This window comes from Gavia stellata, chromosome 11 (assembly GCF_030936135.1).
Source record: "Gavia stellata isolate bGavSte3 chromosome 11, bGavSte3.hap2, whole genome shotgun sequence".
Taxonomy (NCBI): Eukaryota; Metazoa; Chordata; class Aves; order Gaviiformes; family Gaviidae; genus Gavia; species Gavia stellata.
Window position 1 is genome coordinate 30,114,204 of NC_082604.1, and position 18,931 is coordinate 30,133,134.

General features: G+C 49.6%; 1 protein-coding gene across 1 annotated transcript; it reads right to left on the reverse strand.

The window, feature by feature from the left end:
* Window positions 1–16,139: 16,139 nt before the first annotated feature.
* Window positions 16,140–17,087, reverse strand: SUCNR1 (succinate receptor 1). The gene has a single exon (XM_009820102.2). It carries the CDS (start codon window positions 17,085–17,087, stop codon window positions 16,140–16,142), a length of 948 nt encoding a protein of 315 aa, XP_009818404.2.
* Window positions 17,088–18,931: the final 1,844 nt, after the last annotated feature.

Genomic DNA, 18,931 nt, shown 5'->3' on the forward strand with positions numbered 1-18,931 from the left:
TGCCACTCACCCTGGAGAAATCACCAGCCATTGTGCTCCTTCAGAAGGAGGATTTCCTCTAGTAAACCAGCCAGTGAGAAAAACAATCAGGCATCCTGATAGCTTTATTTGGTTAGAAGAATGGTAAACTCGTAAAGTGCCATGAGCTATTCAATAGAAAAAGATTAGATGTCAGCAAGCCGAGGTTCATCACTTGAAGTAATGTCAATTTGAAACTTTCCATTAGCTGATTAGAGGAAATAAGACGCAGGGGGTTGTTTGTTAGTTTAAAGGAAAAAAGAGAAAGCCCAAGTTTTTTTAAAGCTAGCTTGCATCAGCTGCCATTACAAGGATGGAAAAAGCACACGTGAATGATTCACACGTTTTGAGTCATCCGCCCGATCAGCAGAGGACAGAGGGGCAGCACGGCACAGGCTCCGCGCACGCGTCCCCCCTCGGAGCCTGGGGCAGGCTGGCTCCTGGCCGGCGACTGGGCTTAGATTTTCTCCTCGTACTTTCATTTACGTGGGATATTTCCGAGTATTTTTAGTTGTAAACCAGCTCCATGGAATAGTATTTTTGCACATTACCTCCCATTTGCTACATCTGCAGAAACGTATATTATGAGGAAAGCGAGACCTTGCAGGAGCTTATTGATATAGAACAAACGTCTGAAGGATGCACCAGGAACCCGCCATCGGGAAAGCAGAAGGAAGGAATATACCATATCAAAGTACTCTTATTTCCAATTTCATACTAAATGCAATACCAATATGCTTATTAAAGCAGTATTTTCCACTGCAAGACATACAGTGCATAATTTTCTATCAAAGAGCTCTAATCTTCTCTATAAAACCTTTAGCAGCTTCCTAAATGCTCAGCGTGCAGCCACGCGTTTTGCAATGTAGAATCCCATTAAATCCCTCTGAAAATATCTCAGCAAATCACTCTTAATCATACATGAGATGACTAAGTAGCAACCTGACAAGCTGGATACAGTGCCATGACATGTTAATATTCATTGTTAAGAAAATCCATCTGAGAAGAAACCCACGATCGGCGATATTGATTGCCAGTGTAGTAACCACGTATGGAAAACCTGAAGTAGCCGCCCAAAGGGACCACCGCTCTTAGCATCTAACTATAATTCATTTGATGCCAATTCAGGCCTGTGCTGGTCTCATCACCAATTTCACCTGCTGTATTATTACAAGAAATGGGGCATTGGTTTTGGTTCAAACCCTGTTCACCAGCACCAGGGCTCCTGCCTTCGCTTCCCACCGACGCGGCGTTTCACCAGCTCCTGCACACAACGCGGTATAGAGCAACGCGGCTTCAGAGCAGCCCAAGGGCAGCGCAGCGCGCAGCGGCCCCGGGACCCCCGCTCCCGCCTGGGGTGGGAGAGGAGACTGGGACCGTTTTTTGTCAGTCGAGGTGTTTGTTAAACCAGGGGGTTTCCTTCTTGCCCACTTTCTATCTCCCACTCTACACTAGAGCGGTATCTTCCGCTGGGACAGCTCCATGTGCCGGGAGGCTTTGTTGCACATTTGAGTGATTTACTACAATAATCAAAAGTGGGCCCATTAATTGATGTTTTCAGCTACACAAGTATAAAAATTTACCTAGAATATTGAGCGTAATGACCATCAAGCAATTATTTACTTAGAGGGTTTCCCAGTTCTCTGCAACCTGACCACAGCTCTTCTTCTGCATCCTCATTCAGGGATTCTGAAACAGCAATATTTTTAACATTATACTCTATATTGTGACTTCAAAGATACTAAACCCTACTATATGATGCCAATGGATATTTTGGCGCTCTGTAAAATTTGGGTTATAGGCCAGATAGAGTTTAACACATTATGCCGGTCAGTGCCAACATTACCTGACAACTCCTGGACCATAGAGCGATGCTCTGAATGTCCTGCAGTGCTCTGAAAAAGAGATCTGAGCCCTCATCTGCATTTCCAGTACCTGACATGTATATTTTCCTTATCCCATGCTATTCACTTGCCTTCTGCTCAGGGATCTCCTCTGCTTCGTTGCTGTCGCTGCCGTGTTTTCACGGGCAGAAGGTAGCCTTGATGAAGCATGGAAAGAGCATACACCGACCGCCAGAGCCTACCGACAGCCTTTAAAATGTTCGATTTGCTCCATCTCGGCTGCTCACACAAACAGGAATATTGCTCATGCTCACAAGTGTATTTTCAGTCAAGGGTTTCCAGCCTGACATTATTTCTCAGTTTTGCTTTAGAATTTCATCATCTGCACATTCAGTTTATTGAAGATGACGAATTTTCCCACTGCCTGACTCGGTGTCACACAAGCCCAACAAACCCAGTTTGTGTGCCACAGTGACTTCTCCCATTTGAAAGAAGCTCGAAAGAAAATTGTGTACACATAGCAAGCAAATTAAATGGGTGCTAAACCCACACTTCCCTGCTAGCTTACATCCGATGCGTTGCAAGTATCACTAATGGCGCGCCAGTGAAACCGTGTTTCGGAGACGTGCTTCAGCCCGAGGCTCTCCTTACCGCAGTCTCGCCGGCGAAACACATCCTCACCCCAGGAGAGCTGCTCCCGGTGCCAAGCTCGGGGGAAAGCACTGTCTAAAGGAAAAAAAAAGGCAGGCGTTAAGCTTAAGAGCATACTGAACAACATTCATCCTCTGCTCAAACGAATTCTTCTAAATATTTAAATGTTTCCCAGGATAGTTTTTTTTTAAAGCAATTCCTCAAGGGCGAAGCAAATCCATGGAAATAGATACTTCTTTCTACTCTCTTTCCCTGTATCCATGACAGTGTCTTCCCAAGAAGCTGTAATCTCACAGCCACCCCGCCTAGGCGCCCGTTTCTTATTACAGACATCATTTTCCAGCAGCTTTTATTACAACCTCTGTCCCTCCCCTCCCAGGCACAGGCAACACATGTCAGCTCTGATCTCAGGCCCGTAGAGAGTCTCGTTGGGGCTGGGGGGAGGACGCCCAGCGACCCGCAGACCCGCGTGGCACGGGCATTGCCTCTTTACAACAGCCACAAGCGAGGAGGCATGAAAGCAACTGGGCAGCAACCAGGAGGGAAACTGAGGCTGGCGTTGAGAGTGCTGCAGACGAGGTCAATAGTGGCACTGCTGCTGCAGCCGTCCGTGTTCTCTTTAAACCTGTGCAGTGACACGACATGGGTATAATAAAGGGAATCTTACTTCGTCATCTTCTCAGATACCTGCTGAGGTACACTGCAATAAGGAAAAGCCAATGTTTTAGAATAAACCGATGGCACATCACTAAAAAGAAAAGAAAGGTCAATAGCCAAGGATGGTCTTAATCAACGTTGGATGAGAAATCGTGGAAGAGCCAATACATTAACAGATCAACGCTTAACTTACTGATTTTGGCATTTATGTTCCATTTTAAGCATTTGCAACCAAAACGCATTTGAGCTCAGCTTTACACTCGAGACTTGCATCCGGTGCACAAAAACCTTTTCTTCCACCAGCACCACCTGGGCACTATTTTGCCAAGTACTCTTCTAAGAGAGGCAAAGGAGGGCACGACACCGAAATATCCTGAAATACACCTGTATAGAAAAATTTTGGATTGTCAAATTCACATTGTCATCAAACCCCAGAGAAGTTTCTTTGACACCAGCTCACGCTACGCCAGTTTCTGGATTTACTTCGGCATGCCATAACTTTGTTTTCCTCTTGCAGCCATGCCGGAGCAGCACTCCCTTCCTGCCTGTAGCAGCAGTGTCCGGACAGCTGTGTGTCCCCAGCCAGCGTGGTCACACCGAGCGCCGCCAAGCACCGCCTCCAGCCCTGGGCAGGATGGGTGCAGCACCGGCAGCCTGGATGCCCACGGCCACCCTGCAGAGCTGTTCCGTGCCTTCGGTGCGGCGACAGCACCCGGCTGCATGTGGACAGCCCCAACGCTGCCGGCAGAACCATGGCATTTGCCGGGTTCCCGGGTGCTAGCAGCTGCTGTCGTGGGGCCGCTCAGCTGCCTGCGCAAACATGCAGCCTGGCAGAGCCCGACAGCACGGCTGTTTGTGCGAGCCAGCGGGCCACGAGGGAAGTGAGGGTGAAATTAAAAAAGTTTAAGAACTGAATTAAAACTGAAAAAGTACTATCACTTTCCTGGCGATGGGACTACCTGACCATCACCCAGCAGGAGAAGGGTGAGGACAGGGATTCTGCCTCGGGTTTGAGAAGCACAGACTTGCTGCGTTGGTGTCCACGCCACACCTGCGCCCCACGGCAGAGCGGGCACGTTTTGTGCGCACGGTGCTTTCCTTCCAGCCAAGCCCTCCAACCGCCTGCACAGTGGGGGTGACGGCGTTGGCAGAGGTCCCCGAGGAACCTCACCACAGCAGCCTCCAACGCGACCACCCGCTCACCGCCCTGCCCCGGGGACGGCGCCTTGCTGCGGGTCGGCGGCAGGAGGGACCCGCGGGCGGCACCACCCGCGAGGCAAGCAGAAGTGCCTGACAGCAGAGCTGGATCCGCAGCAGCGGACGGGCTAGCCTGGCTGCTGGAGGATTGGGACAGGAAATTCCGCCCCCCCGTACACAAGCTCTGACATATTCAAATGAAATGAGCCAAGCAGGGCAGAAAGTAGTTTTAGGCGGGGGTCTGCTCCCAGCTCTGCTTGGCTTAGGAAAGCTGTGTGTACCCATGTAACCTTCACAAGGCAGAGTGGCACTGCTCTGTGCAAGGGGTTTTTCTGATCCTGGATGTGTTTGCGCTACTAAAAGCAATATTGTTCTAAGGCAGCTGTACCTTTTTTCATAATAAACCTGCTCCAGTTCCGACAAGACCCCGGACTAAACACACGTTTTTCCCCACGAAGATGCGCAGTGGCGGGCACGGCAGCCCGCTGCCCACGGGCCTCCCCAGAGCCGGCACGCAGGACGAGCTGCGGGGCTGTTGGGAGGTACCCGGTTAACTCCAGGGAAGGAGGTACTGGGAAGCCGGAGTCTTCCAGCTTTCTCCCCTGGAAGGACCGCCTGCCTTGCTTTTGCCTCATTTTACCTACTTGCACAATCAGGATAACAAATCCAGAGACCTGCAGAGCTAAAACCATCTCTATGAACACTGCTGCCAGAGCATTGTTTTGAGAAAGGGAGGAGTGGGGTTAACTTTTCTATGACATTTACATTTTGGAAGGAATAAAACTCTAAAATCCTAGTTTGTATTAAATACTACAATAAAATGCTACATAAAGAAGCAGCAAATTTCAGCATCTTATTCTGTACAAGGGAAGAAAGCCCCAACTCTTCAAATGGGGCTTAAGTACTCAACTTAAATGTTCTTTTCTTCCTAAATCGAGAGCGGGGAAGTCTGTACTGAACAAAAACTTACAAGTTGAAGTCATCCTCACCCCAATTACAAAGGCTTATTATTTTTCAGTGAAAAAGTACTTTAGGTGCCTTTTTGACAGAACTCAATATTGCATCTTCCACATCCGCGAAAGCTGCGCTGGCACAGCCACTTCAGCTTCTTCACATCCCAGAAGCAGCCAAGTAATCAGCACATAATCGATCTCTTCGCTGAACCTCAGTAGTTTTTTTATTGTCAATGCCTATAACTCAAATCTGGTTCCTAAGAACTATAGTCATTTTTAGCCTTAGCTTTTTCAGTTCTTAGCACCACGAGTAGGCAGCATTCTTCAAGTTAGCAGGTTAACGGTTTAAGTGTGTCATTAGAGAACTTCAAAGAGTGGTTTCTGTTCTGTTGCTATGAAATAATAATCTCAAACTAGCTAATCTCCTGTGTTATCATGTTGTTACATCAAGTTTTTTCCAGGAGCAATGCAAGCAGAGGCCGAGCACTCCTTCCAGGGACCCGTTTGCAGCCCGGACATTTCAGCAGGTGGGGGAACTGCCCCTCCTGCTTGGCAGAAACACGAAGCGCTGCCGTTGCAACACCGCTCTCTCCAGCTTCGCTTCTCAGCCCAGAGCGCTCTCAGCCTAATCAAAGATTGACACAAGGCAAGCACGTGTGGACAGAATCAAGAGAAAAGCCCAAAAGCAAATACCACCCAACAGCCAGCTCACGGAGGAGTGTTTGCATCTGCATATTTCGCCACAACAGAGACATTGACAGCGACCAACAGTGCGGAAAGGCTGCAAAGCCACTGCTAAGAGCGATACCTTCCTACTTAGTCACGTTACTGCTATCGATCAGGCGCATCGATAGTTTTTGTGGCTGGATACAGCCACAAAGAGAAAATACAGCGTCTGAAGTCCTGCCGCTGGGTCCGACCAGTAAAATTACTCCTTAGACACCCCTCCTCTTGCCACCCCAGCGCGCGAGCATCCCATCGGGGAGCAGCTCTGTCAGCCCCGCTCTGCCGCAGGACGCCAAGCAGGGACGCTGCCCCAGGCGCGTTTGCCGGGCGCGTGCAAGGGCAGCGAGAGCGGTGGAGCCGAATCCCCCAGCTCAGGGTGGGACAGACGGTGCGTGTGCCGGAACAGCATTTCTGATGGATGTTCCTCATGGGCGCTCAGCTGCTGAAGGCATGGGCTGCCTAGCAGGGGCTGTGAATCTCCAGGCCTTCCCCCCCACTGCCGGGCCATTTCATTTAAAGGTGGTTAATGTTCCGGGGTAGTGTTGGAAGAGTAATGGCCTTACGGGATCCATCACATTGCCCTCAGGAAGACATTAAGGAGAGGATGCCTTTGAAGGAACAGCCTGAGCTATCGTGCAGGACTGATGTATCACAAAATCACTAAGGTTGGAAAAGACCTGTAAGACCATCAAGTCCAACCATCACCCCAAACCCCCCATGCCCACTAAACCATGTCCCGCAGTGCCACGGCCACACGGTCCTGGAACACCTCCAGTGATGGTGACTCCACCACCTCCCTGGGCAGCCTCTGCCAGTGCTTCACCACTCTCAGGAAAGACATTTTTCCTCATATCCAGTCTGTAGCAAAGTCTTGGCCCAGCCAGCAGTACACATCTGCAGAAGACCATGGGCCCTGGGTGCCAGCCCTGCTTTTCCTTCCATAGAGCCACGTTTCACAATCCTCCCGCTGTGTTACAGAGTGCCTTAGCAAAGACTAGTTCCCTTTCACGTTGCTGCATAAACACTGAATTTATATTTCCATTGCTAGATAAGCCAAACTGGGTCACTTTGTTTTTCTATAGTAACTCGTATTTCCATCTGCTGGTTCACACCGCCATCCAACAGCACACAAAATGCCCGTGGGGGCTTTGCCTCTCCAGAAGATCACCTAACAAGCCTTTCCCAAGAAATGCCACACTCAGCAGTGAAACTTCCCGCTGCCGTTTATTACTTAGTTAGAAAAAGACATTTGAGAAGTGTAATCTCAATCTTACCTTTTCAGCTGGCTCTTGCTTCGTGCGCCCTTGGCTCGGCACCCCGGCTGCTCCCACCCACCACCCGCAGCATGGGGATGGTATAGGGTGGGGGTCCTCATGGGAACAGGCAGCCAGCACCACCATCCCTATGTAATCCCTGCTGAGCGGCCACGCCCTGTCTGATGGGGAGCCGGTGGCTCCCGGGGCAGGTGGGATCCATCCCCTCCGCCGGCCCGCCCCAGCCCCTCACCCGGGCGGTGGGACGCTCCCCAGCCCCCTGCCCTGCACTCCCTCACCTGCCCGGGCAGGTTGAAGAACAGCACCTGCAGTGTTTTTTGGGGAGTTGTGCTATGCCAGGCATGGTCTTCACCTTTCCCACCAGAAAGAAGGGATCGAGCCGGCAGCAGGTGGAACACGTTGTCTGCTCCTCAGCAGCACTCACCGAAACAAAGCAGGTCTCTAGGAAGGAAAAGAATTTGTAAGACCAAGCTTTACAGTAGCTGAGAGTGCAGAATTTATTTCGAAAGTCAGCATGCAAGCTGCTGAATTGCTTTTATTTGTCAAATGACTTAATTATTTTAACTGGAAGGTTATTCATGAGACTTTCCACCCTGCAGTTCTTATGTGACTAAGTCAGGAAGTGAAGTAAGAGTGCAGGAATGGGCAATGTGAGTCAAATGCAGCAGTTCAAGCAGCAGAATCAAGATAAGACATGGAAAAGTAAAAAGAATCAAGATGAGTCCAACAGCCACCTTGCCCTTGACATCAGTCACCTGCAACGTCCCATCCTCAGGGTGTTTATGCATTTCGGTCAGACCCCTCTGTTGCCGATCACTTGCTATAAAGCTGCTTTGAACAAATACGTAAGAATGTAAGCATTACAGTATGTGTTTTACTGTGGATTTCAGGTGCTGTCCGTAGATCTTGGGGGTACTGCTGGGGTGATAACATCTAAACTAAGGAGTGCATTTGGCTGGCTTATGGACTCTCCTAAAGAATTAAGTTCCTCCTGGGCTTCAGGAAGTTTATTTAGCTTAAATATTTTTAGAAAGTGGAAACCAAGTGGAAAACAAGCAAAAGTCAACTGAATTAATAGCTCTATCGCTACCAACATCAGTAGCTAAAGATCCGAAGTTGTCCAGCGGTACCAGCTACACCGTCAGGAATACACCAGTGCGACTCTTCACGCGGACGGGTGCCAGCATGCAGCGACGGGAGCCGGGCAGCTGGGCATGCAGCGACGGGAGCCGGGCAGCCGGGCATGCATGCAGCACAGTTAAATTGCAGCTGGGGGAGAGCTCATTTCCAGTGTCCAGGACTTCTGCTGACTTTGCAGGCAGCCAGCCTTCGCATGGCACGGCACTAACGCCACAGCCACTGCGGTAGCCCGTGGGCAATCCTGTTCTTCTGGAAAGATATTCTTATAAATAATTATTAAAATAATGCAGACCAGAAGCTGCTTTGGCGTAGAGCAGTGCCGGCGAGCTGGTGGGGAAAGGCGCGGGGTTCCTGTCCCGGACGCAGGAGTGCCAGGGAGCGGCACTGCCGGGGCAGTGACGGGGCAAGAGGCAATGGGCACAGAGGGAAATCTGGGAATTCCTGCGGACTGTAAGAAAAAACGTTGAAGGACATTTTACATAGTCTCAGCTGCGGAGGAGCTGAGGTCTGCTTGGTGTCTGAATGAAGAAAAAACATGCTCGTGCGTTTTTCAGCCCGCTGCTCTGATGCGTGGGTTTGGAGCCGGTTATGATTGCCCTCAGAAGGTGGGTCCTGCTCCCACAGTTCCTTCCCCTAAAGCCAGGTGTATCCCGGAAAGCAACTCTCCCTTTTCAGGCTGACACATCAGGTGCTTAAAAATAGTGATTAAAAGTAGCCCAATATCTTGGCTTCTGCATTTGACTGGCAAAGCAGACGGCTGGGCTCGGAGCACGCCTCCGCGCTGGGGAGAGCCGAGGGCGCCCGGCGCTGGGATGGGACCCCTCGCTGCACCCGGCATTGCTCATCACAAGGAACATTTATTTTTAGATCACTCACCGCCACTCAAGCATACTTGGGCTGTTTTCAGTCTGACTCACAGCTGAATTCCTGTTCTTCTGGAGGCTCAGTTTTCTGCCCCCACCCTAAACGAGGGAAGACAAAGCAAAATGAAACCAAAAAAGCCCCAGCTGGACCCGAACTGAAAGCCCAGTGGGGATGTTTCCAGCCCGTGCTGGTGCTGGTGCCTGCGTCCCAGCGGGCCAGGGCAGGGGAGGGTGGGGGGTGCTCAGCCTCGGGCCACGGCCACAGCCGTGACGGGGCGTCGCGTGGCTCTCCCCGGGGAGGACCCACGGCCGCAGCCCAGCTCGCCCACCCCACACCTGCGCCCCAGCTCAGCCCCACGCAGCTCCGCCTGAGTAATACATATCCAGGAGAAGAGCTTGTGTTTTGGGGTTTTCTATTCAAATTTGTCTGGGTGCTACTCAGTCTACTTGTACTATTCAGTGCAAAGATGGAGCGCGCATGCATAACTGTAACGTGGAGATTTTTATCTCGGTGTCATCTAGGCTGCACAAAACAAAGCCAAAAGCCTGCGAGGGGTTGGAGAATGGGAAACACCACCACACACCGTGAGGTGGTTTTTTTACAGAATTATGCGTTGCGCCTGTGAAGTGAGACGCACCGGTTCATGCAAAGGCCTTGAGACCTGCCCTTGAAGACAAAAAAGGTGCATCTGCAGAGAGTAACTTCGGAGAGAAGAAAATGGTCCTCTCGAATATTAGCTTTTTGGAAAGAAACTTCCATGTTTTTCTAGCCGGATGCCACAGACTATTTATTCATTTTTGAGATAATTTCTGCAAGGAATCCTTTCGTGTTGCATTTTTGCTATTTTTAATTGCAAGACCAGAAGCACCATAGTAAAGTGTGTAATGATCAGAATTTTCGCTAATTAGTTGGGGGAAATGGGAGTAGGTGGGGATTTTAGAGACTTCCACTAAATCAAAGGCGCAAACCAGGAGTATCTCAGAAGGTGAAAGGTACCAGAGCCCAACGGGTCATAAAATCAGCCAAGGTGCCTAGGTCTTGCATGGGAGCTCCTAAGTCCTTAAGGACTTTTATGAAGTCTAAGAAAAGAACGGGGCAGGTCTGCTGCAGCAGCGCTAGCGATCAGAGCAGCGAGCTGAAGGGAGCCCGGGGCGATCGCAGAGAGGAGTGCGCTGCTGCGGCTGCAGCGGCTGCGGCTGCTGCGATATTCACCTCAGGGCAGACAATGCAGGAGCTGCAAATGTCACAATTCCGAGTTATCAAAAGGGGTAAAATTAATTTGTTACGTTAATCGATATCATATAATCGGGATACAACCAGACTCAGAGCTGGGGTTACTAAGGGAGTATGAAACTTCATTCTTTCTGTTTGCCTTTGCTTTCAGCCCGAAGCTGCTGCTGCAATGCTGCCTTTCAGCCACGGGAGAGCACGAAGAGCTCGGGTCTTGGGCGTGGGTTTTACGGGACCACGTCCGAGCCGAGCACAGGCTCGTTCTTAGAGCCGGCTGGGTTAAAAGCAAGCACAGAGCTCCGAGCTTTGGTGCATGTGCAAAAGGTTTCTTACTATGTGGCTTTATTTTATATCTGCAGTTCAATATGATCATTGCCATCTCTTCCCCACTCCTACGTTTTCTAATGCCAGTGCTGTATGCGGTATGAATGCCCCCTGCTAAATTTTCCCTCTAGAAGGGACTAGTCTGTACTTCTTTATAATTCATTGTCTTCTTCCATGCTGAACAGAATGGTTCTGAAACTTAATTATATAAATAACATAGATTTTTATTTTGGCTATATATCTTTATATCTGTTTTATATCTAATTCTTCACACAGAGTGAAATCAGACTTGCCATTCACAGTCACAGTGGATATACCAGCCTGACCTCACAGCTCTCGGCTTTGAGCAGGAGGTTGGATTAGATGATCTCCTGCAGTCCCTTCCAACCTGAGTTATGAACCTATGACATCACATACTTTAATGTTATTAAATAGAAAATATTTCCTGGGATCAAACAACAGCTGGTCTTAGAATAAATGGTCAATAAAATGTAAGTTCCTTTTCCTGCGTCTTAGGCAGCCCACAAGTCCAACTGCTGGAGTACAGCATCTGCAGTGAAGACATCTAAAAGAAGGAAAGATTGGAAGTGCGAGCGCTCAGGCTGCTGTCTGCTTAGCCAGGGCATGCAAATATTTCCAGTTTCTCATCCTGAGGCTCCAAATCCCACTCGTTTGCGGGAACCGAAAGTGGGGTTTGGGTTGGGCTGCAGGACCTGGGTCCAGGGGGAATGCAGGGCACCAACCCTGCGCCCGGCTGAGCCTGGCCCCGCTCTCCCCATGGCCCTCAGACCCCGCGCTGGCGCAGCAGTGCTCGCCCCTGCGTCCCTGTTAGCAGCTTGATGCTACCGCTTCATGGGAAATGGTTTATGTGATTTTTTTTTAGTGTTCTTCTTGCAGTTTAATTGCGTAGAAACAAAAAAGAGCTTCACCGCTGCCAGCCTGTTCCTGCTCAAGTTAGAACTAATGCAGTCCTTCAGAATTTCAGCTGAATGAATTAATAACCAACTTACTTTCTAATTAGCTAGCCTCTGTCTTTTAAAATTTCATGTGCCATGATATGAGCAGTACACATACTAGAGAAATAATAGCATCACTATTATAAAAACCAGTTGATATAATGTATGGGAGTTCTGTTAAGCAGTGCTGGGCTCTCAGATGCACAGGCACTAGTTTCTAACTTTGCACCTTTTTTATGATGGATATATAGTATATATTAACAGAAAGAGTATATATTTAGAGATGATGATTACTCGCAGGGTACCAAGCTGATGGGGAACGGCCGTGTGGGTACATGCGACACCAGTGTGTACACAGGGAGGTATCCTTAGTGACTCAGTGCACTTAATAAGGAGCAGATGACCCTGCTCCCCTCGACGGACACAGCAAAACAAATAATTGAACATATTAATCCATAAGAACTGTCACTACACGTTGTTTACAAAGAAAAGTCACCTCCTGGCTATCGATCACCCGGACATGGGATGCCACGTGCTGTACAAACATGTCTCTGGTGGGGAGAGGGCGGTTGCATCCAACGTGCCCGTGGCTCCAGCCCTGTCACAGGGCTTGGACTGGCCTCGTCCCAGCCTGGGCAGGACAGGCAGGCTCCGGCAGGACCAGGGCAGTGACGCCTGGGTGTTGTTGGGTGGCTGTGCCTCCTCTTCCAGCAAAGCCAGCCTGGAGGAGAACATCTTAACCCAGACCTTCCACGCATCAAAGCAGCTTGAGCTTCTGCATGACTGTTTTCTGTGCTAAAAAACCCAAAAGCAAAACCGTAAGTTTCTTCTGATTTATACGAAGAGCCCAGAGTCACCTCCCCGGCAGTAACAGAATTGCTGCCGATGTGTGCTGACGGGAAAACCAGACCTTGCTTTGATGACGCTGTGACAGGACCATGCCCTCGTGCCTCGGCTGTGGCAGCTGTGCCTGCCTCGGAGCATTGCACGCCCGTGCCTGCCTTGGAGCATCCCGTGCCCACCTGCGGGTGGGAATGAGCTGGGGGAGCGTCAGGCAGGGTCAGCTGCGCACCCCCAACAAGCCTTGCCATCCTGTGTGCTCTCTGGAGGGGCAGAGATGTGTTTTCTACTACCATCAAAAGTAGGCTGTGGCTTACCATTTAAGATGCACACAGGCCTAATTAAATAGATACTTTCAAATTACCAGTGCGGATGCTCCCAGGGTTGTCGTCATCTGCCCTTCTGCACACACAGCTGCTGGGGGAGGCTGAGCTGCCAGCCCTACGTGAGCTGAGTATTGCACAAGCTATTTTCTGGACAGTGGCTCGCAGGCAGAGGTTTATTTATCTTCTGCCTTCTCCTTCCTTCCTGCCCTGCCTCCAGCACGGGGCCTGAACGGGCGCCGGGCTGCCCCTTCCCTCCGCTTCCCCGTTCGCAGCCGAGGTGTAGATGCTGAACCAGTGCTTGCAGAACTGGGGGTTGCTGCCATCTCACCGCCCAGCACGTACGGCCATCACGTGGGGGAAAAAAGGGATGGCTGGTATCACAAAACTGCTCCCTGACATCAAAAGGTGAAGAAAGATGTTTCCGTACCCTGTGAAGATGATGGCAATCACCAGAGGAGAAACACTACTACTGAGAAGGAAGGGCACGTGGCAAACTGCTGCTATGGAATTATCTACACATTTAAAAAACCAAAATCCACCAACCCTCTTGTGCCCCACTTGATGATCTTACAGGTCTTTTCCAACCTTAGTGATTCTGTGATAAGCCCATTCACAAGAAAAAGAAGCCACTGAGCTGATATAGGAAAGACCCAAATAGCTACAGTTTTAGAAAATAAACATTTCTTTGAAAAGTCCTGTTCTGGCCACTGCAAAAGGCAAAGGTGAGTCTACTAAGGGTGTTTCAGCTTAATATTTATTGCTCTATGGTGCTTTCCCTGGAAGAAAATTCCTCTTTAGTGTGTTAGACTCCAAATTCAAAAGGGGAATATTTGACTCGCTTTTGGAAATTCTGCTCTTAGCTTCATTTGTATCGGGCTGAACGTGTGCAATGTCACACCCAGCTGAATTACTGCCTCTTGGTGCTATGTACAATGGTCCTTACAAACCAGGAGGTTTTTATAATGGAAACTCAAGCGCAGCCTTATCTGTCCCAGGCTGTGCTACCATAACACACATGATGGATCTTTTTTCCACCACTGACAGAGTGATTTAGCCATTTATGTGTAAAGATTTGTTACAAAGCAAACAGAGGGAAGAAAATAAGGATTTATGCACATTTGTCTCCAGCCAAAACTTCGGTTAGCACTCCCTGGACCCCCCTCTCCCCGCCGGTGCAGCCCGGCTGCTGCTTCCAGCCCCCCTCCAGCCGTGCCATTCCGGCACGGGAACCGCTGCTGGCTGAGCCGGAGAGCGGTGGCTTTCCCCAGCGGCATTGCTGGGGGAGGACAGGACCAGCCCTCCCACGGCAAACTTCTCGGGAGCGGTGCTGGAGACACTCATGCGATGTGACGGAAAACCCTCCCGCAGCATCACCGGGAGCAGCAGCACCCTGAGCTCAGGGGGATCCCCACGGGCACCTGAGGGTGCTGGGGAGTAGCACCCAGCACGTGTTGGGGCCACCCCGGAGTAACGCTGGCACGGGTATTGGTGCGAGATACTTGCAGAGGGAAGCAGCTCCTTTATCCCTTGGATTGAGCCAAATGAGTACTTCTGCCCACAGACTTTTAGGGTCTTACCGTTAACAGGAAAAAGGCAGATGTAGTGGCCTCATGGCCATGGAAGAGAATAGCATACAAAACAAAACACTCAACACAAAGGAGGCTTTTGGTTTTTTTAAGCAGGATGCACAGTTTATTACCAGGCAGGTGGGTATCCATGAAAGAGTGAAGCGTCCTGCAGATGAACAGCACGTCAGAAAGCGGCACTGGAGCTGCCTCTGGTGAGACCCGACGGGCGGTCCTTTCTCCGTGCCTCGGGGAGCAGCGAGCCCCTGGGCGAGCGCTGGCCTCGTGCTTCGCCGGGGGCTCCCCTGGCGCCTGGCGGAACGCGGGCAGAGGAGGGGGCTGCCCGCACCCTGCCCGCGCTGCTGCCCGCGCTCTGCCCGGCGTGCCCCAGGGCTCTCTGCTCTCAGCAGGTCCTTCCCGAGCCCAAGCTCGTACAAGCTTATAACTTCACCCGTCTCTTCGCCCTTTATATTTGAAGTCAGGTTGGTCAACTGGAGACTAAGTTCTGCTGCAGCAACAACTCTGCAGGGATGGTAGGCAGAGAACTGGCTCCTCGTTAGCTCCTGTTTCATTGTCGGAACTGTTAATGAAGTTCAAACTGAGGTCCAAATTCTGCTTCAAGCTGTACATTCTGCTCACACTTATAGACAATTACATTACAGTTAAGTAAACCCATACTTTGAAAAGTGACTGTGAAAATGCCGGTATGAGCTTGCATAGCTGTCCCAGTGATGTACGAAGGCAAATCTCAGTTAAGAACTAAATCGATAGACTTCCTTATTTTCACTTCTGCAAGCTGAATCCAGCTTTAAGACCAAAGAGTGAAAGAACCTGTCTGCACACACCCCCCCCTTCACCACCTCAGTGCTTCCATGAAATGCTTGTAAGACCAGCAGCCAAATGTTATAGCTTCCTGCGCTCCTTGCGCTCGTCACAAACAAAACCAGCAGCCTAGCCGCGGCCTCCCTCCTGCAATGCCGATAAAGCATTCCGCCCAGCCGTTTGCATACCCTCCTTTTTTGCCACATCCGAGATGCCAACCCTGGCCAAATCAGCTGGAAATGGAAATTGTCCCAGTTACTTATTCTGAAAGGTAAACCTCCCAGGGGACGCAGAGTTTGCAAACACTTACGTAAAGAAGACTCAGCTTTGACCCCTGGACTGTGTTGACCTCGTGAATTAGTGCCCCTGGCACATTTCACCCAAGCCTAGGTGCAGTCCAGCATCAAGTTATGGCTCACAACAAAGCCGCCTGAGAGCAGCATATTTTCCCTCTAACAACTACCATGATGATATTTTATCTATAATCTTAATAGGCCATTGCTATGAGAGCAGGGTTTCCTGCCGTACTGTTGTGAGAGAACATCTCTTATTGTTTGCTGGAGTCAGGTTAGCAGAAGGAGGTCTCCTATACAATAAGGTAACAAGTGCATCTAAAGGAACACAATCAGCTCACGCATAGTCTACAGCATAAATAAAGTTATCTAAAAAAAATGGCACTGTCCATCGGTGAGTGCTCTCCCTAAGAGAGTTTCCTCCCGCTGTCTGCCACTACGAGCGGTCTCCTTATTCATTCATTTGCCAGTGGTTGTCAACCTGCTCAAGAGCTGCCTTATTTTTGCCATCAGCATCTCTCTGAAGTGGTCACCCATTAAGAAATAAAAAACAGGATTAATGGCACTATTCAAAAACGCAATGGGTCTCGTGATGATGTAAATGGTGTTGATGATGCCCCGTGTGCACACAGGTACATTCAAGGCTGGTATTCGGGAAGCAAGTCGGACATTGCGCATTATGTGGTAGGGAGTGAAGAGCAAGGAGAAGATAACCACTGTGAGGATGACTAAAGTAAGAGGTTTCTCAAGTGTCAGGAGGGAATGGAGTTGCTCACTCCTGTTTTTAAGAAAAAGAACCATCTTCACATAGAAGCAGCACATGATCATGAGAGGGATAAGGAACCCAAAGACGGTCAGAAACATGCTATAGATGAGGCTTTTCACGGGGTCTCCAGAGCTTGCATAATCAAGACACTTGTAATTATTGGCAGGCGTTACAGGCTCCAGGAAATACATCAACGGCAGCAGTTCCAGTATCACCCCGATCCAGATGGCAACAGACACGATAAGGGCCGTTTTCCTCTTCTGGAGAAAATGTTCTCTGAAAGGATATTTTATGAGCATGTATCGGTCAATACTGATAACGGTGAGGAAAAGGATGCTGCTATACAGGTTTGCATGCAACAGGAATCTGTTGCTGTGGCACAAGGTGCTCTCCTTTGCCCAGTGATCTCTGGAATAGCTGTTCACGAGTATTGGAAGAGTACATAGAAATAATAGATCTGATAATGACAAATTGAACAGGTAGATGTTGCCACTTTTCCAGTTTTTCAGGCAGAAAATATAGCCAAACACAACAATGGTGTTTCCAGTGAAGCCTAAAATGAACTCAAGGCTGTACATGGTGGAAAGATAATAATTTTCTAGGACCCTGTTCATCATCAAACAGCCAACTGTCTCGTTCATAGCCTGGAAAGTCAAAAGAGAAAAGAGTAAATGCCAAAAACTAGTAAAAGATCATTGCATGGCTATTTTTATATGGTTGCTGTAATAGGTGAGTATGGCATGCTGTTTCCTTTCAGCACATATGGTAAGTAGAGACTTGAACTCAAAGAATATCCTGAAGATTTCTACTTTCAGCTATTGACCAGAGTTACCGAGCAAGGTGAAAACTTGCATGAGCAAAAACCTATGTGCGGAGTTTGAAGTAAGAGCATGACCCGAAGGCATCTGCCCTAACGCGCCAGCTGCCGCTCGGCCAACCCCACGGCAGTACCAGAGGCTGGGAGTGAAACTCGCCCATCAGTATTTTGTCACAGCCCTTGCTGCAAGTCATCTGCCTCCCTGTTACCCAACCCCTGCCCCATGGTCTCCTTGCTCATCACTAAAGCAGAAGTCCGCTGTCAAGATTGATAAAGGATGAACTCAGCAGCAATATGGCCACGCTCTGATGTTACTCGGAATTCACGAAGAAGTCAGGAAAGAATGTGTTTGTTAAATTAATCGAACCATTCATTGTGCACTTTGTACAGTTTTGCTGGTAACACCGTACCAGAATTGCACGGAAAGCGCGGTAAGGACGATGCACGTGTCCTGTGCATCACGGCAGGCGTGACGGAGGACTTCCGAGCCATTGCTGCAGACACAGGGCATTTCTGCTCCTGGGGTTTTACAAGTCTCTTCTGCTTTCTACAAAAAGTCCTTTCAAGAAGGGAAGGTTCAGTTATGACTGAGTCCTCGTTGATATGAAAGCGACTGTAGTCAAGGGGACAGCACAGTGAAGATCAGGATAAAACGCCTTCGAAGCCAAATTCACAAACTTTAAGTCACTTTTGTTATTAACTTCCCATGAAGTGAGAACACTGTGTGTGTCTTATGCAATCACAGCTCACAACTTCGGCTAAGCCCACACCCTGTGTATAACGGAGTGCCCCAAGCCCAGCCCCACGGAGCGGCCGGAGGAGGAGAAGCTGTTCCCTGCCGGGACAACGCTGAGCACCGGGCTGGCAAACGCCTGGCTGTTTGCAGCCGGGAGAGCTGCCGGCAGGACTGCCACCCCTCCTGCTCTGCTAGTTAATTTTCGCTTTGGCTCCCGACAAAGAGCTTCTCCTTTTGGCGTGGAAGTAAGTAGCACCATCAGTATTCTTTAAGGAGCAAAGCTTTCTAGGGAGCTGCACCAAGCGTGAGTTTGCCTGAGGGCGGATTCTGCTTTCTCTCTACAGGTTGGTTAAGAAAACGCTTTCATGCTACAGGGAAAGAAAGAGAGCAGGATCTCAAGTGCTCACTCCTCTCCCTCCTCAGGCAACGACACCGACACCGCACCCACCTGCAGGGGAACTGCGGGATAAAGAAAGCTTTTAGCGAGAGCCTCTGCTTAAAATATTAGCAGAACAATTAGAAAGCAGGGGAAAACAATGTCAGAAAAGTGGGATATAGATGAAAACTGAAATCAAGCTAAGGCTGAGCTCTGAAAGAGCAGCAAGGTGACTGCCTCAAAATCTGCTAAAGACAGTCTCCGCAAACCGTGTAATTGTTTCCAGTATTTTCAAAGTTGTTCTGGTGTCTAGAATTTAATAGGTCTCTGCTCTCAAAGCAGGTAGAGTGTGAGACAGAATAAAGCACAGCATGTACAAAACTTCATAAAGTTACGTCCAGCAAATATCTACACTGACACTGTGTACCGCAGGAGGGAAAAATGGTACAGCCGTGAACGCTCACCCCAGTCAGAGCAGCCCCGCATGCAGCGCCCAGCCTAGCGCTGCCGGCTCAGGCGCCCGAGAAGAAACTCAACACTTCGGTGAGGTTCTAGC

Coding starts and splice junctions, on each gene's coding strand:
- SUCNR1 (XM_009820102.2), bottom strand. CDS start 17,087: ATGAACGAGACAGTTGGCTGTTTGATGATGAACAGGGTCCTAGAAAAT.